Raw genomic sequence first — 27,092 nt, forward strand, 5'->3', positions numbered from 1 at the left:
CCTGGATGCTGTTATAGTAAGAAACAAGTCAGGCATGCGTGTGCAATTTGCTTTACAGAATTTTTTAAATATATGTATATATAAACACACACACATATATATAGTACATATTATATATATACATATATATACAATATACAGGCATATATATAGTGTGTGTATATATATATAGGCATATATATAGTGCTGATTTTAGGTCTAAGTATTTGCAAATTGGTTTTTTTTGAAAGATGATTCACTGACTGAAAGTGATGTGAAAATGTGTATCTAAATACAAACCCACACATGTATTTTATCCTCTTTAACATTCCATTATCACGACAAAATTCAAAGAGTAGATAGAGCCCTGTCATACAGGTGACCAGATATGTAGACAGAAGTGTCAGTGTAATGTGATATACACACAATAAGGCATTTACTACAGACACCCATCACTGGCTGCACTGACAGTGAACAGCACCAAAATTCAAAACAGCTTTGTTAAATTCATGAGACAATTTAAAGTAAACAGCTACTTTGATAAGGCAGAATATTTACACCGTAACCCCAAATACCTAGGAGGAAACACAAGAAAAATTACACAAAATGTTCTTTACTCACATGTAAAGTGTACTTACCTGAGCTAGCTCAGTGAAGAGCTTTGTTAGACTGCAGCCATCCACAGGTACTTGGCACTGAGTGAATGCAATTTCTGGGCATTATTTCAGCTGGGAGTTTTCATCTTTTTTGTACTGCTGGTATTGTCTCTGTACTCTGAGTTTCACAATGAGAAGCTGAATTTAAGTGAAGTTGTTTTAATGAAGTTATGCTCCTGGCTATGTGTTCTTTCAAGGGATGGGATTTCTCCTCATACGTTGCCATAATCAGCAGCTGCTTCCCTGGAGGTTCCCTCATGCCATTGCCAGGATGTAGGCACAAAAGAATTGCACCCTACTGTAAAGTTGAGGGTGGAAGAACAGAAATAAACATCAACAGTTCAAACAACAACAAAGAGCAGCACATTACTGTAGAAATAAACCTCTGTGCTACACAAAACTTGAATACAGGGAAGAAGAAAGGAGGACAGAAATGAGACTGTCCACTCCATTCATAGCCCAAATGCCACTTCATGGCAAGGCACTCAAGAGAATGTGGCCACCTAAGCTGCTTTTTTTTATCTGTACTCATCAATTAGTTAAAGATATTCACAAATAGAATGCTTTTTTGTAGATATCACATCCTTTATTTCCAGAGCTCACAATTTCAACCGTGAATGCCTGAAAAAAAGGCAGTGTGAGTGACTAATAGGGGCAGGATCTACCCTGTGGTAAGGAACGTTTCCAGCTACTGTGTTCTCTATTTGTAATTGAAAACCATTGATTTAAGCGTCCGAAATGAAAACGTTTGCTTACAGCGCAGTCTCCTTGCAGATCAGAATTAAATTCATAACAGCTGCCATTATGATCACTCTTCTAACCCTCAAAAAACAATTAAGGTTGCTGCAAGGGAGCACATTAATCACGACAGAGCAGAACTGATGAGGAGTAGAAGGCAACGGGCACGAAAAGCCTTGCTCAGATCCCATCAACTCCGTAGCACGCACTCGCTGACAGGAATTGTATCTACCTTGTAAGAGCAGGTTCCAGCAAAGACAGAAAAACACTCATCCCCCCTGAGCTGCACATTTACACACAGCTGGAAACACACTTGCCTTTCCTCCAGGTGTTTTCTCAGGGTTTTGTAACTTTGCTGGGCAAAGCGTATTTCCAAATATCTGCCTTTTAAATGTTCTAGGTGAAAGGAATGAGGCAGTGACACCAAAAGATGTTTAGTTAGATAAACTGCTTTCTATTTAAAAAGCATTTATTGCATTCCTATGGTAACCAGGCATACTCCATCCTGTCACACAACACCCACCTGGGACAGAAGGAGAAAGGGAAATTATAGATTGCATAATTGAACAGACTTTCACTTTTTTTTTTTTTCAATGTGACCTGGTCCAAATGCATTTACTGTTTTGGTTGTCATTTTTCAGTCTGGAAGAAATCTGTACACAGAAGTGACCTATGGCCAGAAAATAACTGGTCATCATGGTCACTATAACAAGAAATATTTCTTCCAAAATCTGCAATTTATTCAATTACTATCTTGTTTTTGCACTGAACAACAATTTGAGAAAGTTGTGGGACATATCAAAATTGAGCAAATGATTCTTTATAAGATCCAATTATTTGTAAGATCCAAAATATTGCCTGTTTGTCAGCAAAATCCAACATAGTATCTCTGAAAATCTGTTGTCAGCCTGTCCTTCCCTACACAGCAGCTACAAAAACACACACTGAAAATGAGCTGTGGGTTAGACTTCAAGCAGCCACAACCTTACCCAAAAAGCAGTTCAATTCATTATATCAGAGAAAGAAACCACTCTGCCTATGAATTCTGCCAGCAACAGTAAGGGTCTCTCTTGTTTTGGTGGTTTTTTTTTATTGTCTTGCTAATTGGTATTTGGCATGAATGGAAAAATTGGCATATTTTGTAATTTTAACAAAACAAGCACAGAAGCAAACTAAGATCTGGATTTTAAATGTTTAACTTTTCATTAAAATATGCCTTTCCATCATATGTGAATAGGGATCTGCTGTTGTTTGATTTCACTGTTTTTTCCAGGTTGTTTTCCCACATCAGGATTTTTTGCTCTATGTAAAAAAACTGACCTGACTGCAAGATGTGGTGATATATCCATATCCAGAAAAGTGAGTTATTTATGGTCATTGAGAGTAGAACAGGCTCTTACTTTAAGAAACTGTAAAAAAATGGTCTTAAAAGTCTTCAGAATGTATTAGATCAAAATCAAGCACCTTTCATAATAAGTGCAGGGCCAAAATGATGGCTGAATCATTTAAACACTAACTGAAACACTAGAGAAATATATAGTCCCGGATTGTTCTTCAAGTCCTGTGAAATGAGCAGCACTTTCTCATGTGCATCATCTCCCCTGAATGCACTTTATTACTCAGACTGAGAGGAGAATAGGACCCAGGTTCTGAAAAATTGATTTAAAGCTGGATTAGTGGCACTGGTGAACAAAATCACTTCACACCTCTGCAGTATTTATGGGCCTTGGCCAGCCTTGATGGTCTCATCAGAACCTGGGACCAAAGGAAGCTGCTGCAGAATGCTTCCCTGTTGCTTGAACTCAAGGGTTTTTCTTTCAGAAATTATTTCAATTCATTTAAAAAACGTATTGAGGATTTGCACAGCAATTTCTTCTGAAATGATTCCTGAAAATATTCCGAGTGAATTTGTTAGTATTAAAAACATTGTCTCTCTTTTCCTAGCTGAAAACTTCATCAAAAAAAGTTAATATTATGTCATCTACTTATTAACTGTATAAGGTAAGTGTCTCCACTACATCAGAAAGCAAATGGAACAGTTCCAGTCTCGTGAAGGAAGCAGAGAGAAATTATTTCTGTCCTGAGTCACACTCCCTGTTTGTGTCTGAGATAAAAGTCAAACCCATGACCCTTCATTTCTGTACATTCTGTTCCTCACAAAATAAAAACCATTTCAGGATCTTGAATCTGTTCTAGTGTGAATATCCAGGGCTGACAGTACCCAAAATTGCTTCCTAACCCCAAAACACAACCAGAATGGCACACGCAGCAGGCCTCAGATGTATGCCAGCAGTAAGCAGGAAAGTTTCCTTTCTCTTCCTCTGCATTTTGCAATGCAAAATGAATCCCCCAAATGAAAGGTGTGGTTTTAATCTTCCTTTTTGACAGCTCAGGTACCAATTGACAGCTTTAAAACACATTAATCTGACAAGGAGCATCACAAGACAGAGAGTTGAGAGGAAACTAGAATTCATGTTTAAACTCTCAAAGAAGCAAAGAGGGTTTTCTTTTTCCCTGAAAAAATATCCATTGGGATAAACAGTCATTTTCTTATTGTATAACAGAGCAAGTACATTAAAATTTCTGGATGATTTGAAAGAAAAAAGTATTATTGAATAAAATATCAGTTCCCTTTGACAAGCATCAAGCCAGTTCTCAAAATCTCTCCTGCTTGTGAAAGGAGAATGAATGTGCAAATCACTGCACAGACTTTAAAAGAAAAATAATATAGCCAGCATTTTTTAAATTACCAAATTCAATTACTCCAGGATGGTATGGTGAGATCTTCTGGGAAAACAATTGGCTGAGATCCCATTTATGGATTGGGATATGGTATGCTTGGGATGTTAAACCTTCAGAGTTTGTGAGGCTGATGATCAGTGTGCAGGGTTGTGGTGAGAGAACATTCAAAACTGTTCTTAGCAGTCTCAGAAAGAGCCTTCAGAGCCATTTAACAGCTCCAGAATTCCAATCAGACCCCAAAAGCTGTCAAATCTAGGCCTACTTGAATATCCTGAATTCAAAATCCAGACTGGCTTGAGATTTCTTAGCTAAACCTTCATAGCATCAAAAATTCACTGAGAGAAATGAGTTCAGGCTATAAATACATATTCAGAGCAGCTGGATCAGATACAGATGTTGCAGATGAGGATATGCAGATTTCAAGTTAAACCAATACAAATTTATTACTATTTTAATAGATCATTGACCAGGAAAGGGCCCCTCCCCCAGGATGACACTGTTGTTGTCACAGCATAAGGGATTTACACATCACCTAGAGGAACACCTAATTGAGCCCCAGGGAAAGATGCATGTGACCATTCTGTGAAACAGAGCAACCATTTAATAGATCAAGCAAAAAATTATTTGAAGCTGAACTATCATAGAGCGAACACAAATATTTATAACGGAATCACCATGAAAAATTCCCCGTCTGACACAAAACCCAACTGAAATGGTCCACATGGATTGTAGATCCATGAAACTGCAGGGAAGATGGAAGGCCTGTAAAACATGAGCACTTTGGGTCACCTGGTATGTCTGTTTCTGATGGCCAGAAGCAATCCACTGCAGAGGAGCACTCCCAGGGAAAACACCAGCAGGACAGGACAGAACCCAGCTGAGTGAGCTCTCACCATCATAAGGAATATTTCAGTTGCTGGGATTAGAAAAACAAAAAGTCAGTCACTACTGAATCTCCTGTTAGTACCCATTTCTAAGCAAGAAATAGATCCCACTTCTTGTTTTGTCTTAAAACACATGAAAACACGGTGTTTAAATTAGCCAACAATCAAAGGGTGCAGACAATTGGAAAATTTCTCTGCAAGACCACTGCAATTTGAGCCTATAAGATCCTGTTCCTCCTCCTCACCTTCCTTCCCACCTCTGCAGTGCACCACTGGCATCTCCAAACCCTGCTTTTCCTCAGTGAGGTTCTGCAGATCCTGTCCTTTGCTCTCAAATCCCAGAAGCCACTACCCTGCATCACGCCTCCTAAACCTACAGAGTGACCCAGCACCAAACTGAGCATTCCCAGACTCTTTTCCATCTAACACCCAGGCTTAGCCAACTACCACCACAAAACTGAATTTTGCCTCCCTGTAAATTTAGGCCACGATGATAATATTAAAATTCCACCTTATTGTTTAGCTGCACTTAAGGCCAGCCCTGAAGGCTTTCAAGAATTCCTGAGAATGTGAGTACTTGGTATTATGGCTTTAGGATAAAATACGGCTCTATTTCGCATATTATTTAAATTACCTTACATTTTTTATTTCCACTGTTATTAAACTGTAATGAATTTATTTGTTTATGGAAGTGTGCACTGCATGTCTAGTACTGCTCCATAATGGCTGGATTTAGAGCCAGCCTCTGATTTCTATCCTAGACATCATTAAACAATTTATTTTCTGTGATAGGGGAATGTGCTCTTGGGCAAGAACTCTCCATTAATATGAATTATTAACAATATGTATATACATGCATTATGGATTTAAAAGATGAAAAGAAAGCTTGCCAGTTATTCTATGGAGCTTTCTCCATCTACACTAGGCCACTGAATTTCAGACAGCTGTCTGCTGAATGGTCACACACAGGGAATCCCTGGTGACCACTAGGGTTTTGCTTTCCTGTTGCTAGAATTCTAGCAGCATTCTAGCAATTCTAGCACTGTTCTGCAGTGCTTCAGAACAAAACTCTCTGGCTGGCAATACCTGCTCAGCCCTGCACTGCTCCTCCCTATTGCAAGGTGGAGATATAAAGCAGCCAACAGCTCCCCAGACATCCACAGTCCCTGGAAAGGACTCTCAGCACTGCCATCAAAAGGCATGTAGCTTTATTAAAAAACACCTTGCAAAGAGGGATGTTTGGGAAACTGCAGCATTTGAGGAAAACCGTGTCACATTTAGCTGCTCCTGCTGACGCATCTCTCAGCCCCGCTTAGCCTCAAAACCCTGCGTGACAATGAACAACCAAGGGGAGAGGCAGCTTTGCTGTGACAGGATGACACAGCAGCACACAGAGCCTGACACACTCCCACCTCGAGTCAAACCTCTCAGCCACGCACTGCACTGGCCTCCACTCGTGTTTCCCTGCAACTAAAAAACACTCTAAGTATCTGTTTGTGTCTTTAACCTCTCCGGGTAATTAGTCCTCGAGATACTGCAGGATTCCTGTGTGCCACAGAGCTGCGGCAGGAAAACCCAGCCCTCACCATCCTGGGGTTAAAAGTAGAAGTACCCCCCAGGATAACTGAATAAAAAGGAGGCAGGGGGGTTCTAGAGATTAATTATCACTAATTTCTGCAGGCTTCAGTAGAGTTTATGGAAACTATCTTTAAGAACTCTCGCAGCAGTGCCTCCCCTCCACCCAGCCTCATTTGCATCTCTTTGCTCCACCATCCAGCTCCTGAATATTGGCAGGTCTGACTCCCCTCATCCTGCCTTTCCTTTCCCTCCAAAAGTAAAACCTCTTTCTATTGTCCTTCAAGAGTTCTTCAGAGTAGCAATACCTGCTCCCCCTGTGCATACTGTCCCATACAACACTGCTGCCTTCAACAACCTGCTGCCCAAAATTCAGCTCCCAGTACTTGACTGGCGACTCCAGACTGCTTTTTCTTGCACAGATGTTGTCTGTCTAAGGGAATTTTCCATTTTATGTAAAATATTATTACTATTGCTCTTTTTCTTCATTATCAATTTTCTTACCTTTGACAACTCCCTCATGAAACCTTTCGTGATCAATACTCTGTATCTCACCCCAACACTCAGCTTCTATTTAATCTGCTTTTTACAACCTTAAGAGCATTTTACCTTTTATATTAACCAGTAACACACTCAATGGCCCACATCACTTTATGGAAAATAAACCACAGAACACCCCCCATCCCAGACTGGGTTTCCTCTTATGGCTCCAAGAACAGAGTCCTGACTGACCTCTGCCATCAGCAGGCAACTGCACCAACATCCAACAGAGCTGAGGAAACCCAGCTGGAGACCTGAGTCTTCTTCAGCCGGTGGCACTGCAAGAAAATAACTTCCTTTTCATTTCTTCTGCTCCTGGAGAATGACAAGTTGAAAAAAGGTGAGCAAACACGCAGCTGTAGGCAGTGGCAGGGAGAGCAACTGGCTTATTTTGCACACTGAGGGTTCGTTCCATGAATAATTTCTCCAGAGAGAAAAGGGACTTTACTAAGAGCAAATTGTATGCAGATTTTCTCCTGCTAACCTGACTTTTTTTTTTTTTCACACTGATGGATTGACAGACCAGCTGAGGCAAACAGCACTGCTAATTTCAGTGGTAAAAAGATACAAAGCAGAAACACCCAATAAAAAGCAAGTGAAATAACTTTATGCAACTTCCCTCCACCCTCAAGAGGAAAAGATGGGTTCATTACATTATAACCACTTTTTTCCTAATTATTCTGTGTCAATATTCCTCACTTCAACGATTTCTTCCCTTCTGCTATGCACATTTCAAATAAGATATTCATACCACTACTTAAATATGCCTAGGAAAAAAAGAATCCTAAAACAGTAAGCTGGTACACGTGCACAAACACACGCACACGTGGAGATGCATAAACACCAACAAATGCAAGTAAGGTTCCATTTTCACTAACAATCCCACAAGGAAAAAGTATGATTCAGGCATTGTCCAACTCAGGTTTCCTCCTTCCAGCATCTCCTACAGTGATTGCTTCAGCAGGCATTATTGACACGGCAGAAGAGATTTCACTGGATTGCACTGTCATTCTTTGCAGCGCTCCAGTGACAAAAAAAGCCATTTATAGAAGAGTCTGTTACATGCAAGAATGTTTGGGGTCAAATTACTTAGGCTGTTAAATCTGAGTCGCATTGCAACAACAAATTTGGACCTGAACTGGGCTTCAATTTCTCTGTATTCACAGTAGTGCAAATATATTCATTTAAATGAATCTCCTATTTCTTCCTGCAGGTTTCATTGGATTAAATCAAGATAAGACTGCACTAGAAGTGTAAAATTTTTCCTTTTGTAAATGTAAAATTTTTCCTTATGTCATGTAGGATTTTGAATGTCCAATACTTACTTGCTGTTTCGCATCCATGAGAAAGGTACACAGGTTTTATCCAGCTGATTTAAAAAAAAAGTATTTTTCAAAATTATTTCCCTGTTTGCTGCTTCTTTTGAGGAAAAAAAAAATTCTCTTTTAAATTCTAATTCATAGCAAACAACCACCACTTCTGATTTAAGAGCAATCATCTTTAATTCTCATAAATAATACTGTATTCATCGTGGATTCACATTTGAAGCTTACTAATGCTTTTCTCTACATGGATTTGCACATTTTGATCTTATCCCAGCAAAAATAAAGACTACCAATGCAGTATATTACCTGCCTATTGTATTAATGTAGCTCTACTTATTAAAATTTCAAAGTGAGCCTGCACAGGTAGAGAAATCAATTTTCTAATAAACTATTTTTCTCTTTGGTATTAGACTAGAAGGTGCATGTACGTGTTTCAAAACACTGATGATACAGAACAGAAATTTTAAAGATATAACTTTATGGTCATTAATTATATAAACAACTTGACAACAAAGGAGGTGGAAGACTGATTAAAAATGGATTCATTTTCCTTTACTGGACTGTGCTCCTCATCACACCTTATGAAATTATTATTGAACTGAAAGCAGAAAGTATTAGGCAGTTTTAATAAATAAAGAGTCCTAATGCTCCAGGTCAAAATAAATTCCCAGTAACACTAATGGCAAAGCTTCCGTGGACTCCACTGGCTTCAGAAATCCACAAACAGGTCAACATTTAGACTCAGGGTAGAAATTCTTCCAACCTTTTATAATATCCATGAAATAAAACAGAAGCTTGAAGCAAAAATAAGATGTCTTATAATTTGTAAAGTTGGTACACTAATTATTGCAGATGAAAGTAATAAAATAGCCTGGTTCATTTTCATAAATACGCAAACTCCCATAAACTCTGATAATCTTAGTCACTGAGAAAACCAGAAAACTTTATGATGTTCCAGAAGTAAAGAGGAGAAGGGAGGACATAATGTACAAAACCATGCCTGCTGCAAATACTAAATCAAAGTGATCTATGAAATAACATACACATTTAGATAGTCATGTTAATTTAAAAATATCCAATGATCTTTATACAGTAAAAATGTCTTTACTTTCAATAAAGAGAGTTAATATAGAGCTGTAATATTTTACAACTGGTAGGCACATTGCATAAATGTGTGCACTGCTACACATACACAAGCCTCTAGGCAATGTACAGTAATTGGAGAGCAGAAAATGAATGTATGGAGTTCAGAACATGAAGACTCTGAGCACCACAGCAAAACACCATCAGATTAAGATTTACCACCTTACTTACAAACAAGGAACTGTCATCAAAATACATTCACGTGGTCATAATGTATTGCCTTAATCTGGGGGAGTTAACAAAACCCTTGGCATTGCAGCACGAGTGATTTTTGGTGGTTGCAAACCAAAGCCAGAAGCTGTACATAAATTTACACCAAGGAAGAATCTGAACAAATATATTTAAAGCTGTATTTTAACTGCAGCATATCAAGTAAATATTATCATAATGGAAAACAGTTATTTTGAGGGAAAAGCACAGTTGCAGAAAATAAACTTGTCAGAAAAATTATAGCCATGTGACCTGTTGTATCAGCAGCACATCATCATGTACAAGAGTAAAGAGAATTGGATGTTCCCTTTGCCTTTTAAAGCTTTGTTTCAATACCATACCCAAAGGACCCTCTTAAAAGGGCAAAAAGTTGACAAGCTAATAAAAAGTTAACATGTCAGGTAAAGAAGACATTGCTTCATGACCATTTGATTGCTGTTTGATTAAACTGAAAGGTAAAAACGTTCTCACTCAATGATCCTCCACACAAAGTGTTCCTTTTACCAGTGTCTGTGACCTGCAGTTTCTCCGTGGGCCACAACCCATCGCTCACTTATGCAGAATCTGAAACCTGGTGATTTCTCCCCAGCAAATAACAGCTCGTGCAGCTTCTAGATTGCGAAGGAAACCAAATTAACAACCCCATGCACTGCATATATTGGCAACATTTTAAAAATTCTGCATACTTACAGACTCAAGAGACACAAAACAAGAGCCCAGTTACTCCAGTGTCCCTCACAACATTCCTTAATGCCCAAGAGCTCCTCTGGACCATTATTTCATGGCTCACGTTACCTGAGAAATGGGACGTCCTCAGGAAGGTCAGTCTGGGCAGGCTGCAATTTTCTAAGGATCAACATAAAGATTTTCTTCTCATCTCAAAGGAACAGAGTGCCTTTTCAGGTACCTCTCTGCAGAGCTGGTCTGGGAAATCACAAATTCTCTAACCTCACGCAGGGCTTGATCCCAAGGTCTAATTCTTGCCCTTTGGGAGCAACACTTTTAGTGCTTGCACTAGGAAGAAATCCCAGTAAATTCTAAATTTGGCAAAGTGGCCAGGAGCAAAAACACACTAGATCTGTGCAAATTTGTAAATTCAGAAGTAAATTACTTAGATTTAAGGAATTGGGTAGAATTTATTTAGAATTATAAAAATTCAATTATTTAGCACTTGCAATAGGTTTTGTTTATAAATTAGACTACCAATTTATGGAATAAAAATACACATTTAATCTAAAATACCAGATAAAAGATACAAAGGAAGAACTTACATAACTTACTAGGAATTATGTATATAATAATAAACCAGAAACTCAAAAGAATATTTCATTAGGTAATTTAATTTAGTGTGTTCAATTTGAAACTTAACTTATGATTTATTTTTATACTGCTTTTGCTTTTACATATGAAGTCACATATACAAACAGTTCTAGCATTAAAGGCAATACCATCTTAGAAAATTATTACATTTTATGGTTATTAGTCTTATATTTTAAATAGTTTATACACTATTCAACAGCAATTACAGGAGATAATAAAGAATTGTGCAATGTCTTAAAACTGTTTAACAACCTAAAATAATTTAAATTGTAACGAAAAAGAAGAATTCAAAGGCGTTGGAGCATTTTGGTGAAAAAATGTGGACTTCCAAGTTCATAGATGGGATTTTTGAATGAACATTGCAAGTGAAAATTTTAAATTGGCTACTTTTACTCTGCCAGAACGTGCAACCGTATTAGTCCTATGTGGATTTTTTTTTCTTTTTTTCTTAATGTACTGCTGTATGATGAGATGGATTTTGTCTTTGATGGGAGATCAGAACGCAGGGCACTGTGTGTGCCGCCTCCCACAGAGGAGGGCAGAAGGGCAAAGCCAGGACACGTCACCCAAGGGACCCGAGTCACCCAGGACAACCCTCCCGCTTCCAACGGAGATTCCCGTGCTCGGCCATGGGAGGTGGTGGAGACAAACACCTCATGCAGGCAGACTCTTGAAATAAAGCAGTATAAAGTCACTCAGTCCTGTATTTTTCAGGTACCACATGAATAGAAATGGGCATCCACCTGATGTCAGAGCTAGAGAAAATATGCCTTCCCTCTGGCATTGCAGGGGTGGGTGCACCCCACTCCCACTGCCTGCTGCAGCCTCACGTGGGGGATCCGGGCACTCTCCAGAACCTGGCTGCTCATCTGCTCTTCCTTAACAACTTTTTGCTTTTTAACACAGATTAGCCCTTTGCGACCACACACCGTGGGAGGCTCCCGTCCCTGGAGCAGATGACTCTGTAATTACAGTGGCAAGATGTTGTTTGCCACAGTTTTGATGTGATACTATACTAAAACTTGCAATATCCATACAGGTAAGTATGCTAATGCTATCAATGCAGAAAATAAGATCCAGATATATATGTTCTAGGATATAGCATTACTTTGCAAATGGTTAATGCTTGTAGCTATTAGTATGCAGTGTATATTCATAATACTTAAATTCACTATTCTTCTTCAGTTCAACTTTATATGATTTTATTATAGTATATAAAAAGATGAAAAGAAGTAATTAATTGGGAGAGCTTACCTACCTTTCCTTATGGAGGGCCTACTTCTAGCACTAACCTTCATGCTGCAAACCCTTGGCTTCACTCACATGACAACACTTCATTTTAACTCACAGGGATGGCTCTATCTCAGAATGACTTCTGCTTTTATTCTGGACGGTCACAGGCATGGCTCTGATATACCTCATGCCAGAGGAAATGAGGATATTTCACCAGCTAAAGCTGGGTGAGGTCTGACAGCAATGAAAAGGCTGCAGAGGTAGGGAGAAGTCTCTGAAATACACTTAGAAACATTGGCAGTATATTATTACTTCAATTAATCTCTACTCTGTGTTATTCTATTTCTTTAATGAAATGCTGCAGGAAGTAGGGGGATGAATGAGGTAAGAATTTTTATCAAACCCTGGTGGGTTTCCTGACGTCCCCTTCACGCTGCTGTGTTCTTGCTGCCTCCACACGCTGCCCAGCAGCAAGGACCTCTCTCCGACAGACCCATGGGCCATCCGAGAAACTGCTCTACCCTTCCGCTACAAGCAGTATTCCCTCGAAGCCAAACTGCTGTCAATATTGGCCTTTCTTCCCCTTCCATCACCAGCATTACATTTGTTGCACCGCCTTTCTGTGGTTTAGAATGAAAGGGATCAGGTCCACCAGTCAGCAGCGTGTGCACATAGTACGAGTGGGCAAAATTTGTCAGGGTGACATCAAGCTGCTAACACAAACACATCCATTACCCTTTCTCTCTGGCTTGGTGAGACAGCTGCCCTCGAGGTACTGGCCTCTGAGCCTCCCTGATAAATCACTGACGTGTAGGAAACCTGGTTATCCCAACATAGCGGGGGCAGAGGATGCTATTCAGCTGCAGAAGGACATGGAAGAACAACATCCATGAGGCTTATAATGAAAGATTTTTGATATACTTAAGTAGTTAACAAAAATTTATTGCAAGAGATAGTTTGTCACTAGATTTACAGTTTCAGAGAACATAGTACAAAACATAGTGCATCAGCTTTGTCTAAACATTAAATAGGTGCAAATACACAAAGATAAAAAAACGAAAAGTGAATACTTTACAACATAAGTTATAGAACTATAAATATATTTTATATACATTATACATATTCTAAGACATGATTTTCACATATGTATATATAGTTCATAATTAGTATCAGACTATTCAGTGCTTTAGTAAGAGTATAGGTCTGAACGTTTGTTGCATCATTATACTTACAGTAAATGCTTCCCGTGGGAACAAGGAATTTTAACCACTTTAGTTCTGGGGGCTTTGCAAAGCTTGGTCCGGGGGGTGGGGGACTGTAGAAACAGCAGTTTAGCTGAAGGCTTTTTCTTCCCCCGTTCGAGTCCTAGAAGAGCGGCTGCAGGGGGATGACAGCCGGGTGCGGGGCCAGCAGGGACGGGAAGACGGAGTGCGGCAGCGGGGGGAAGGCCAGCGGCGCGGGCGGCAGCACCGAGGGCGGCAGCAGCGGCAGCGGCGGCGGCGCCACGAAGGCGGCGTGTCCCGCCGGGCAGAGCCGCGGGCCCACGGCCAGCTGAGGTAAAGGCGCTCTGGAAAGAGCCGGCACCTGCGACAGGAACTGCTGGTGGGGCTGCAGGACCTTGATGGCGCCGGCGTGCTGCTGCAGGATGGTGTGGTGGATGGTGGTCACCGAGGTAGAGCACAGCGGCGGCGGCAGCGGCGGCCCCGGGGCCTGCAGGGCCGGCGGGGCCAAGGCGAACTTCACTTTGCCCGACAGCACGTTCTGCGGCACCAGCTGCTGATAGGCCTCCGAGGGGAGCTCCTTGAACTTCTCGGCGCTGTCGGGGGGGAACAGCAGGGCCTGCTCGGGCAGGGGGAAGGGGGCTATTAGCTGCTCGGCTGTTAGGAAGGTGTGGCTGTTTACGTGTGCTTCTTTGAAGGGCAAGGGCGGGGGGCTGCTGAATATGCCGGGATTGCACTGCACCCATTCACCGGCCACCTCGCCCATCTTCTCGTGCGGTAGAGACTCGGCCAACTCGTAATGGCAAAGATAGGATTTGGGAGGAGTTTGTTCCAAGTGTCTGTTGGGGACGGGGACTTTGTAACGAGCTTGATTTTCACGACAGTTGACATTTTCCTTTTTCTTTCCCTCTTGGGGAACACCCTGTTTGGCAGCAGCTGCTGGAGCGCCGTGCTCGGGGGCAGCAGGAGCAGCAGAACTCGGGATGATGCCGTCAGGAAGCGTGGCCGGTGCGCTCTCCATCGCTGCGCACGCCGTGGGTTTATCCTCTCCCAGCACCTGCGGGCCAGCGCTCTCCAGAGGTGACTTGCTCTCCTCCAGCTCCATTGTTTCATCCCTGTCTTTTGCGTCGTCATCTCTGGCAGCTGCATTAGTTTCCTCTAGATTGTCTTGAGTCAGTAAGTCCCCCAGAATATTTAACGCGGAATTGGCGGAATTTTCTTTGGAAGAGTCAGAGGTCTCGCTTTTTGCGTTCCTGTCGAGGAAAACATGATGGATCCTTGTCTTCCTTTTCCTGCGTTTCCCTTTTGCCTTGTGATAGGCACCTAAAGCATGTCCTTCCCTTAGATATTCCTCTGCTGATAATGCCTGTCCACATGAGCTTTCGTCCGAGGAAGAGGAATAGGTGTGCTGCCTCCGCTTGCGGTGGGGTTTCTCGGGCTCTTCTGTCACAACACTGTAACCTCTTTTTGTGGGCTGGTTTTGGCTCGGCCCCTTCTCCTCGCTGCATTGCCCTAAACATTTATGCTCTGGGCTACAGCTTGACCTCCTGATTTTCCAGCTACAGCACGTTTTAGAGTGCCTAAGGCTGTGCCTCCTGGAGCTCAGCTGCTTCGCCTGCCTCCGGGAGCTGGCTTTGCTCTTTCTGTGTGGTCCCTTACAGCCATGGTGATGGCCACTGTTTTTGGCGCTCCAAAAGTCACACCAGCCTCTGTCCCAGTGTATGTGATCTGGTGCAGACACGACTCTCTTAGGACCATTCTCAATGCTGAATTTTGGCTGTGGCTCATGCACCTCACCTGCAGTTAACCAGATATTTCCTGCATCATGCCTGCACTTCTCTGCGTTATTTTGGAGGTGCTGATATTTATTTTCATCTCTGTAAGTAACTTCTTTTTCAGTTATCGGAGACATCTCCATTTCTGCTACTGTTGTGTCTCCACAGTGATGATAATGACAATGACATAGTTTTCTTCTCCTTTTCCGTTTTCTGCTTTTGTGAAGCCATTTTTCATGGCCTTCTTTGATCCAGACTTTGTTGTATTTCTCATCTATCACAGTGTTTTGTCGTAAGGGGTTATGAGATATGTGATACTTTTCTATTTTTCTAATCCTGAATGACTCATCCAAGGACACTTTGTTTTGATTTTTTGCAAGCTCACAATTTCTGAAGAGGGAAACATCACTTAACAGGGGTATTGTATAGTTGCACACATTTTTATTCACTTCTACTTCATAATCACCACACTCTGAAGTAGGTATTTTTGTAAAATCTGAGACTAAGATATGATCAGATTCAGTTTTATGGTGCAAATGAGGTATGTTTGGTTGATGCTTGGGCTTTTCTTGGCTTTCACTTGCTCTTGATGACTTAAAATCAAAATATAAAGGATTACAGCTATAAGAAATTGATGGGTCTGTACTTGTATAAATCAACATTTCTGATGGCCACTGAAGAATATTTGATCCATATTTGCTAAGAACAGGAACAAAGGGCTGACAGGGTCTCTTGTATGCGTCCGGTTTGCTTTTTGGGCCTCCACTACCTTCTTCAGGCGGTGATGGAGCTGCTGCATCAGCCCCCAGATTTTTTATTTCCGTTTCAGTTGCAGGTGGATCCCTGCTCCCATCATTACAGTTTTCCTCTTCAGGTTCCTGCAGAGAGGAACAGTCCTCCACAAGTTCCTGCACAGGAGCTCTGTTTGCCTGCAGCTCGTGCCCGCTGCTGTCCAGGGGCAGCACCTGGGCACTGTCTGCCACCAGGGCTGGCCTTTGGTCCCCTAATTCTGCCACGCTCACATCCACACCGTGGCCATCCGTGTCCAAGGACAGTGGCTGCTTCGAGTGGGACATGGCAGGAGGCAAAGCTGGGCTCTCCAGCACCCTGCTCCCTTCACTGGACAGCTCATTTGACTCCTGAGCTTCAGGAGCTTCTGCTGTGTCTATGCATTTTTCCACCAGTGGGTGAAAACAGTTGTGTTTCTCCTCAGGGCACACAACTATTTCTGCTGCTGAAGGAGACTGAAGGTTACACGTTCCCGGAACAAACCTACTCCTTCTGCTAAATCCATGCTCCATGGAAGTTTCCTCATTAAACTCATAGAAAACAGCAGCTGAAGACTCCAGTTTGACTGCTGCCTTCTTAGGAAAAGCAAAGGAGAACCCAACTCTGTGTCCTTGAGTTCCTTGAAGCTGATCTCCGCATTTGTTAGGGTCGGATTGGCAACTACCTGCATCTCCAGGAGCGGAAGAAATAACAGAAGCAATGTCTTTGCAGTTCTGTGCATCGTGCATTGGTGTACAGCTGAAATCCTGGCTCTTGGCAGAATCTACGGCAGCGCTTTTGGGGATATCATTGCAATCATCTCGCACAGTCACTGTAGTGGATTTGAACATAGGGCCGCTTCCAGGAGCACTAGGAAGGAAGATAAAACTTTGAGTCAAAACCATTCAGAGAACTGCTGACAGAAACACGGTATTACTTTGGTAATAAAAGGGAGCTTTTTAAGGAAAGAGGAAGACTCTGTGGATATGCACACTGAGACTATAAAAAAATGCCATCTTTTATAATAAAGATCAGTTGACTAGTTCTAAAAAATAGGATGAGTATATAGTATGCTCCCAGCTCCTTCATGTGAAGTTATCAGCTGAAAGACTAATATTCCTACAAAGTAGTTAACTTTTCCTAGACACAGTGGCTGGCCAAAGAAGAAACTGTCTCCACAAAAATCTTGCTTCTCCTCCCTGCAGACCACCATGGTTACAACACTATTACTACAGATTGCAGTTTTACATTCCTTCATGCTATAAAATAAATTAAAACAGAGGGTGCTTCATAGAGCACTTCCCACGTAGTCATCATTCCAGTGACTGCTGCTCTGCCCACAGGCAATCCCCCAGCAGCTCCTGTCCTATTTGCGTGCACAGACCAAACCATGGCCATCTCAGCAATTTCTTTCATGGAGAAATAAAACTGGGGAGAGGATTTCAGCTGGCAGAAGTAAAGTAAGTGATTCATCCCTCTTGAGAAAAAATTTATCACTGTCTGCTTGTGTTCTTCATTTCATGTCCTCTTCCCATCTGTTCTATTCGACTTAATAGGAAGCAAAGAGAAGAGGAAAAAGTGTTTAAGCTGACAATTTTCCAGGATCCACAGAAGCTGCTCAGCACTAGGAGTAATGGACCTATGTTAAAACCGTTTGTTTGTTTGTTTTAGCCAAATCACTCTGTGTTACACTGCAGAGCAATACTCACTGATGAGTCACTGGTATAACTTTCAAGAGTCATTTAGGACCCTGAGAAGTTCTGAGATGAAGAATAATGTCTTTACCCTATCAGGTCTAGAAATTAAGGTAGAGGTTTTATGAGAAAAGAATTCCTCGTGAGAATTCCTGCCTTGCCCAGTTCTTTATAAATTTGAAATATATATTAAACCCACACACAAATCCTGTCTTTCACAGAATAAAATGGTGACTTCTACAAAACCAGCCTAGAAAATGCCAGTTTAAAAAAATCCTATGTTTCTGTCTATGTCACACCTCTAAGGATGCAAAGTGGTAGTAAATACCAGTTATGAGATAGATAGATAAATTAGGCTCAGGTAGAAATTGTCCTTCAGGAACTAGCAAAAGGATATTTTTAAAAACCTCAAATTCCAGAAACAACAAAGACTTGCAAAATCTGTGCTTCACTAGCATGGAAAAAGGAAAACACTAAGTTCCTCTTTCCTCTTTCTCATGCATTATGCAAAATTCAGGTTTTGGAGCATGTTTAGGGAAAATGATATCTAATGTACTCAAGTATAAAATATGAACAGTTAAAACATGCATGGAAGAGAAACTCTACATGAGTTATCATAGGATAGGAAGATTAAAAAGTGGGGTGTTGTGTCTCTCCTCTCAAACAGACCCCACAACATTCATGCGAACAGTTAAAACATTCATGGAAGAGAAAGAGTCTCCACGTGAGTTATCATAGGAAGATTAAAAAGTGGGGTGTTGTGTCTCTCCTCTCAAACAGACCCCACAACATTCATGTCCCATCCACCTGCTCATTCAGACTTTGTTTCAGGGCACTGCCCACCATCCAAAATACGGACAAAGAGACTATTTCTGAACAGGAGCTGCAGCTTGGTTGGACTTCTCTGTTAATTCATCTTGGGGTGGTGAAGGCTGAATAAAGAGAAAACATTTGCACATGAGCATCTACATTTTTTCTTTCTTTTTTTTTCTCCAGAGATTACAGTGTGACAAGTACATATATTTTCAGTGGCTTATCAGTGTCAGAACTGTGTCATATTTTGAGAATTCAGTCACAACAAGCAAGCTCAATATTAATTTCAACAGCTTGCCTAGATACAATACTAAAAACGTACGAGTAGCAAGGTGTCATTTTTGCAGAGGGAGGTAAACACTCTGCTGAGCAGGGGAAAAGAAGCATTTACCTTTTAATATAAAAAATCTGGCTATTGAGATCTAAAGCTAGGTTTCTGGATGCTTTCCCAGGCGAGCATTTTGAAAACTAAATCGCAGAGATCTGTTACATCCTAGAGAGACAGACTGTGTTCCTCACCTCATCAATGAAGTAGTGTCAGCCTGCAAATGCATGACCTAGTTCACTCAGCTTTCAACCAAAGTGCCTGGTTTTATGAAATATATATGAAACACATCTTTTTTTAAACTAAAATTATGTGTCATTTTAGCTCAGCTGAAAAAGCAGTGTTAAACATTCATTCCTGCACACAGTCTGAATCAAATACTGTGCAGAGAATGCTTCCAAAACGCCCTAAAAACACATGTGTGTGGCTACAGCCAAGGGTCTCCTGTGTCCCACAGCATCAGCAAACAGTGGAGGGCTTATTTAAAAGTATTTCTGCTATTTGAGCAGCTACGGACTTACCAGGTTCTCTCTTTCCTTAGCTCAGCTAGCTTGTGCAAACGTTGAAGGGCTTTCTCCTGTTTTCTTTCATCTTTTCGTGACTTAGATGCTACATTTCGAGCAAACTCCCTCTGTTTCAGTTCCTTCAGCCTCTGCAAGAAACAGCCACATAATGCACATAAAAACCCCTGGGATGAGAAACATTTTAATGACTCTTACTTGCTGGTAAGTGCACACAGCACAAATTATTCTGAACCTAACCATTCAACAAATTTTAGGATTTCAAGGGAATAACCAAGATACCTAGAGATAGGTTAGCCAGGATAGAGACAACCTAGAAAATTGTACTCTAGCTTTTGTGATGACATAGACCAGCCTCAGTAGGATAAGGCAAAGTGCACCCAGAATTTTGTTCACGATTCCTCCCCAAAACATTCCCCACAGCATAACTGCTTTTTGGTGTATCAATAAAAAATGAGACCAGCCCAGGTATTTTTCTGCAAAGCCTCTCAAAAGCCTATTAACCCCCAGATGATATTAAATCTGGAATTTTTCTGTCCAAGATGCTGGGTATGGCACTTGTCACTGCTGCTCTGTGGAAGGTCCCTGTCTTCAGGGACCTTCAAGCTCTTCCATTCTTCAGGGACCTTCAAGCTCTTCCTTTCTTCAGGAACCTTCAAGCTCTTCTCTTCAGCTCACCACTGTCCCTCTGGGACTGCCTGCCATGTTATCAGCATGCCAACATCTGCAAAGCTCCTGAGAGCTCCCGTCCTGCCATCCCAGGCATTATTAGAGCTGTTAAAGGCTCCTGACCCAGCAGGGATCTCCAGGGGATGTAATGGACAGAGAAGTGTTGTGTTCTGAAATGGGGAGATGGCCCCTTTGAAGGAGCCTGTGTTTCCTGCTCTCACTGGTGTCTGACCCAGCAGTTACACAGATTCCAAGGTGCAACCCAGGATCTCATGGGATTTTATCTCCAGCCTGCTTCTTTGGAGGGAGATGGAAGTGCTCAGCTCTGATTCTCCATAGAAAAAAGGGAATCTCATTTTCTTTACATCACAGAAGAACAATATGCAGGGGCCTCCCTGTTCTTCACATCAGCAAAATGTACTCCAGGAGTTCCCAAACCCCACTGTGTACACTGGCCCTCAGTGTACTCTGATTATGGCTCACAGTCTGATGACATCTTACAAAACCATCACCTCACAATTCTGGGAAGAACCCAGTAACTTGCCACCCCCTTTTAGTGTCCAGGGCTAATGACTGCCTGTGAACAGTGGCCACAGTGATTTGTAGAAGCAAAAACTCTTAACTTCAAATTGTTTGAGGGGCATTAAGAGCTTTTGTTACCACTGCTGGCACACATAATAGATACACAGAATAGACTTTGCAAAACACTTTCAGCAGTGTCCTCCTGCTCCTTCTCAATTCTTTTAATTTCACCCCTTTTGTGAATTTTTATTTCTTCTATTCACAGGAAAATACCTCACAGATACCAGATGGCTCTTGGTTCTGCAAGAGGTAGGCAGTTGGACTCCATCATCCTTATGGGTCCAACCCAGCTTCAGATATTCCAAGAGTCAGTCACACACTGAATTATACTTTGCCATTTTGGGTGATGGTAACACTACTTGAGCAGTCCATTCAATGCCAAGAAATAAATATGGCGAAACATGCAGAGAAAACAAACTTGAAGGAAAATTAGTGCCACTCTATTTTCAAGTTTTGCATTCTTTTTCAAATGCCAGGACATCGTTGATAGATTGAGAAAAATTATCTGAAATGTAATCACATCTTCCACCATTTCTATTTTACAAATGTCAAATTTTTCTACTGATAAGAAATTTGTTTTATTGAGCTAATACAGTGTAAGGTTATAAGTACACTCAAAACTAGATATATGATATCTGTTTTTCCCAGAAAAAGAATACTTGAAGCATGGAGCGTCTTTGTTGAATATATCTTACCCTTGTGCACCTCTGTTTTCCTAGACAGTATGATAATGACCCTGCCTCCCACCAGCCACTCATGAAACCTGAAGTACTTCATTTCATAGGCAACTTCTGAGTACTCAAAACACAAGAGAAGAGATGAAATTTGCTCCTTCCCCTCCTCACCTCCAGCCCTTGGCACTTAAAGAGAGGATTTAATTGCATTTTGTGGAGCTCAATATTTTTTCAGGGTTTTTTTTCCCCCTCCAACGCTAAGGAAAGAAGTAAGTGAGAAGAAAGGGAACAAAAGGAAGATAACAGGATGCTGTCTCACATGGTTAAAAATGAGTAGCTGAGGTGTATCCAAATCCATAATCACCTCCCAGCTGCAGCACTTTTCTGCAATTACTGGGATGATTATAATTACTGATTTGAGTCTGACCAGATTCTGAACCCTTCAGTCTTACTGCTAAGTTAGCAGCACTCCATGCCTCCTCTCAGTTTTTAAGTAATTAAATTGTTCTCCTTGGATGGCTACAAGCAGGTGTGGCACAAGTTTTGTGTGCTCAGCCTTTGCCTGCTCTTCTATTCCGGAGAACCCAGAGCTCCCCTTCTGCCAGACCTCCTGGTAGGTGCACCCTCCCTTTCCTGGACAGAAAACTGGTCTTTGGGCTTTGTTTCTTTTTTCCTACAACTGCTATCTCAGTCTTTCATGGAGTGCTTTAATCTGCAAAGATTATACGATGGCAACTCCTGAGGTCTTTATTCTGCAAATTCATGTCGAAGTGGAATTCCTCCTAGTTCTAAACCGCAAGACATGCACCTGGTGTTTCAAAACAAAATGCTATTTTCTTGCTATTTTCTTTAAATAAAAGATCACCTAAATGAGTAACTGTGCTCCCTTTTTTTTTTTTTTTTTTTTTTGATACTGTAGGTATTTTCTACTTTGGTTTTTTTTAGGCATGTGATGAACTATCATCACCTGCATTCCCTTACTGCACTCAGTCACGCTCAGGATTGCTGGCACTGCATTTATGCTGCCCTTAGTTGGGCAAAATTGTTGGTTTCATTTGAATTATGCAAATGAAAATGAGATATTATCCAATCACACCATTAGTCCATGGAGTCTTATCATCAGAAGGACCTCCCTAAAGATGTTCAAAGTAAATAGCAGCAATAGAAAAACAAGTGTGACTTGTTCCTATAAACCATCTTTTCCTCATCATTTTTCTGCCTTTGCATGTGGCAGAGCTGTTCACTAATGCTAACTTCAATAGTTAGTTTAATGCCTGGTATGTTTGGTTTTTTCCATGGATCAGTAGGCCAGTAATTAACAGGCAGGGATACTGTATTGAATTCCCTCCTGCATTTTCCTCTGCTTACAAAGCAGCTCAAAAACGTGTGTGACCCAGCCAGCAGAGTTCAACCAGCAGTTCACAATGAATAATTAAATGACATTTCTCCAAGAGACCTAAATGCCTTCATCATTATCCTGATACTCTGTATTGCCACGTTGGAGGTGCAGAGCATGGAGCCCTGGGTTTGCAAATGACTTTGCCCAGCCTGAAGGGATGGGAAGCCTGACCTTGATTCTCCAGCCTTGTAATGTGATCCTGCAGCTAGGCTGCTTCCCCTGGGGCAGCAGCTGGATTATTTTAACAAATCTAACTGTAACACAGGGCCTGAAGCAGGAATATTCCCGCTATTTCTAAAAAGCTCATTCAGGTATCTTAGTGCACACCCAGTACATTGTGCTGAGCTGAGGCTCGTCAGTCCAGATGAAAAGCAAGAATTTTACAAAATCCTGTGTACCTGTGCATGGATGGAACTATGCATGAGATGGCCACAGGAGCTCCAAACTCAGATGTGGCTGCACTTCTCTCACAGACACAGAGCTTTGGTGTTCCCAGACTTGCTGAGGAAGACAAGTGTAAGAAAAATCAAGGGAATCCTAAGAAGATTTCCAAGAGATCAGGACCCATTCCTGGTTTCTTCACTTCACCCTTGTTTTCCCCTTTTACCACACCAGACAGTTCATTTCAGCACGCTGCTTTTCAAAAAGTTTCCTAATTATGAGCTATGGATTTCCTGATTCTGAGTTTCCTAATTCTCCCCTGAATTTTACAACAGAGAAGCCACAAGCCAAGATTCTGCTGCCAAAGCCAGGTGCCTGAAATCCCCCCACTAGATCAAATCCTCTAAAAACCAAAGATGCATTATGACATTAAATGCACTTCTTACATCGTTATTACAAGCCTTTTGCCACCCTGAAAAGTGGCTGTTGGCTTTTTTTTTATTCAAGATTTAAACACTTGTAGCAGTAGCCCTTTAAACGAATGAACCTTCAAAACATATTAATTAATAAATAGACTCAGGACAACAAAAGCAGGCAAAGGCTGAATAGTGAAACCCAATGAATACTAGGGAATTAAGGTGATAAAATGAAGGGGGGGAAAAAAACCCCTGACTTAAATAATTTTATAACTTTGAACACAGAACTTAATGTTGTCAGAACCGACTCTGAAGAAAAACAGTGAGATATTTAACAAAGTTTATGAGACTGAAGGAGAAGTCATAACAAGCATCAGATTGATACAGACTCTCTCCGTGGTGCTAATATCTCGCAGAAAAAACAGCCATCCCAGCAGCACAAAGGCATCATCTAAGGACTGCTTATTCAAACAGGCTCTCATAAACTACCCTTGCAAAGCTTATCTAGGAACAACTTTAACAGGGTTAAGAACCAATGGGAACAGTTTTTTTAACAGCAGCAGTCAGAAAGATGTCTGCCAGGGGATTTTAGGGCAGTGCAGTTCAGATATTATTATGCTAATTCACTTTTGACCTTAGATTAACAATTAAATTATGTGGACTTTTACAATGCTGAAAATACATAGCCATAAATTCATTTTCTGATCAATGGAAGTATAAAATTACAGAATTTAACAGCCATGACATCAAATTTTGATGCTTTACTGCCTTCTCATTTTATCAGGAAAAATGACTGTATTCCCAGTAGTCACTAAATCATTAATTTATGTGGTTTTAGCTTTTAAAAATAACTCCTCAAAATAAAAGGCCAAGCTCACTCCTTCTCCACCTGCTCAACCAGCGACAGGCTGGGATCATGAAGACAGGGGATATTCAGTGCTGCATGTGCATCCCAAGTCCAGCAGGAGCTTCCCCAGGTCCTGTCCTTCCTATAACTCCATCTGCACCCTGACAGGAGCTGGAACTCCACTGCAGCTCCTTCCTGCCCTTCAAGCATTTCCTAATTACCTAAACATGGGCAACATGGGTTGGTAGATCAGCAGTGGTGGAAGTGAGACAAAACTGGCATTTGGATTTATTTTTTAAAAAAAATCTCTTCCCTCTCAATCTGTACATGATGCAAAACATTTTTTTAATAAAGCTGTCTTTTTGCTTGTGTTCAATTTTTTTTTTTTAAATAACCTCTATGATATATAATGAGTATTAATATGAGTGTTGCTTATTTTCCAATGATGATTCTAGAAGCTGTGCATATTCCCCTGTCTCTGAGTGCTGCAGTAACTCCCTGTTAGCTGAGATGGGATACTGCTGATTTATGTGAATTATGGTGTGGCAAACAGAGTGACAAGAACTCATCAGATGAACACTTGTCACACCAAACCAGATTAGTGTCTTTCACAAAGAGGATCGAGCTTAATCAATTATAAATAATAACTGACTAGAACACAGCTCCTGTAACACCTGTAAACGCTCAAATGGGGAATGAAATATGCCATTTAAAGCAGAAAACATTGCTTACTAAGATGTAAAATGCACATCTTTTTCTTCTGTCTTCAGTGGGTTGTGAGAGCATATAGATAGGTAGATAGATAGGTAGACAGATATTTTACTTTTATTGTTCTGCTGATGGAGACTCCTTCACATAGCACATCTCCTCCCTTGTGCTCTGGTCTTCAATTCTACATACTTTTCATGACAATATCTATTATTATTATTAATTCTCCTGTTGTAAAGATTAGAGGAAAAAATTAAAGCTCCAAGAAAACAACACTATAATACCCAAAGAATTTAGCCTGTTAGTACTGCAGGCCTTCCCTACACAAGGCACGTTATTTCCACAGAAAGGAGAAATTAAAAAGAAGTAAGCTAAGAAAGAAATAGATTTTTTTTCCTTCTTTTTTATGCTGCCACCATGGAATTTATTGCTCTGACTGGTTTCTGAAAGAGACCAGCAACAAGGGGGTATTTTTAACAGCACTCCATGGGGAGTTGCTGACAAGAGTAAGGGAAAGCTTCCTGCCAGGGATGTGGCACCAGGACGTGTCACCACGAGGGGCTGGGGCATCTCCAGCCCTGCAGAAATTCCAGAATTTAATGTGAAAAGCAACATTTACCTGATCTTGTCTCAACTGCTTCCCAAACACCATGTGTAGGATTTGTAGGAGTCACCTCCTCAGTCACATCATCAGCTTATGGACCACACTGACCACTCACTTTGCTTCTAAGAGGCCTTTAAAAATAACATGAATCTATCACTGGCTTAGCAACAACTTTCAGTTTGTTCCAAGTTAGGAGCTGCTTCTTCCTGCCTCTGTCTCTGCCTGTTTGCATCTCAAGTTGAGCTGCAAAATTTAAACCTTTTCTTAAGTACCAAGAACTCCACAACTTTGCAACATAATAAGCCCTCCAGATGACAACAAATAACATACAGGCTGTGAATAATCCTTTTCCCCTCATATTTCTACCACAGATTGCAGCCATTCCCTCCTGATGGTCTTTTAATATGAGACGAAATCTAACACACACATGGTTATATGCAGGAATTAAACACAGGAGGTCCTTGGAGCCCATAATATTCCTGAAAAGGTTGATTCAGTAGATGTGAAACTGCTCTTTTTCTAGCCCTGTCATGAGGATCATCCCAGACTGGGAAGGAACCTGGGATGAATTAGGAGGAAAGGAAGGTTGGTATTGCTTTGCTCATCCATCATGGGCCTGATGAGAAAATGAGATCCTTCATGACTCAGAAGATTTTTCACTAACTTCAAATGAACTGATGTGATGCAAATTTTCTCAAACTACTCTTAGCTGCTCATGAGCACACTTGTACAATACACAGTAGTACACTTTGTTGTGTAGTCTGCAAAAGAGAACTGTTGAGACAGCTCTTACATTTATATGTATATAAATGTAAAACCAATATATATATAAAATACATGTGTTATGTTATACAACTGAAAATGCATATTGGTTCTTTCTCTTTTTCTAATATAAAGACTGAAATTCATTTTTCATGAAACATAATTAGTTTTTGAGACTACATACTTGGGTTGAAGCATCTTGTAGAGTGTCTCAAGTTAGAATTTCCTACCTAACTTTATGGGGAAAAAATAAATTACTCTTGAGCTTAAAATGAAAAGCAAAACCTAATGAAAACATTACTGCTTCAGAACCATGAGGAAAATCAGAACATTAAATATTTTTCACACTTGCACCTGTAAGATACATGAAAGCCAGTTATCCTTGATGAATATCTCACTAATTACCCTTGATTATGTAACTGCAAAAGATGTACAAGGGAGCAATAGAAGGGAAAATAATTTCCTTAGCTCTTATTCTTTTCTTTCTCAAATTATCTGCCAGAAACAAACACATACTTCATTATGGGATGATTAATGCTCTTCCCAGCACAAGAAGCCTCACTTGATTTGACACCCTTCTGGTGCCTGT

At 40.9% G+C, this 27,092-nt stretch overlaps 1 protein-coding gene across 1 annotated transcript in view; it reads right to left on the minus strand.

The window, feature by feature from the left end:
- Nucleotides 1–13,710: 13,710 nt before the first annotated feature.
- ZNF804A (zinc finger protein 804A) overlaps nucleotides 13,711–27,092 on the minus strand; it is a 144,854-nt gene continuing 131,472 nt past the window's right edge. Inside the window, exons 3-4 of the mRNA XM_041397093.1 lie at nucleotides 19,462–19,592; nucleotides 13,711–16,978 (exon numbers count right to left, since the gene is read on the minus strand). Of these exons, the coding sequence (XP_041253027.1) occupies nucleotides 13,711–16,978; nucleotides 19,462–19,592 (3,399 nt within the window). The remainder of the gene's footprint in view (nucleotides 16,979–19,461; nucleotides 19,593–27,092) is intronic.

The sequence above is a fragment of the Onychostruthus taczanowskii genome, unplaced genomic scaffold, assembly GCF_017590055.1.
Source record: "Onychostruthus taczanowskii isolate IOZ18803 unplaced genomic scaffold, ASM1759005v1 scaffold135, whole genome shotgun sequence".
Taxonomy (NCBI): Eukaryota; Metazoa; Chordata; class Aves; order Passeriformes; family Passeridae; genus Onychostruthus; species Onychostruthus taczanowskii.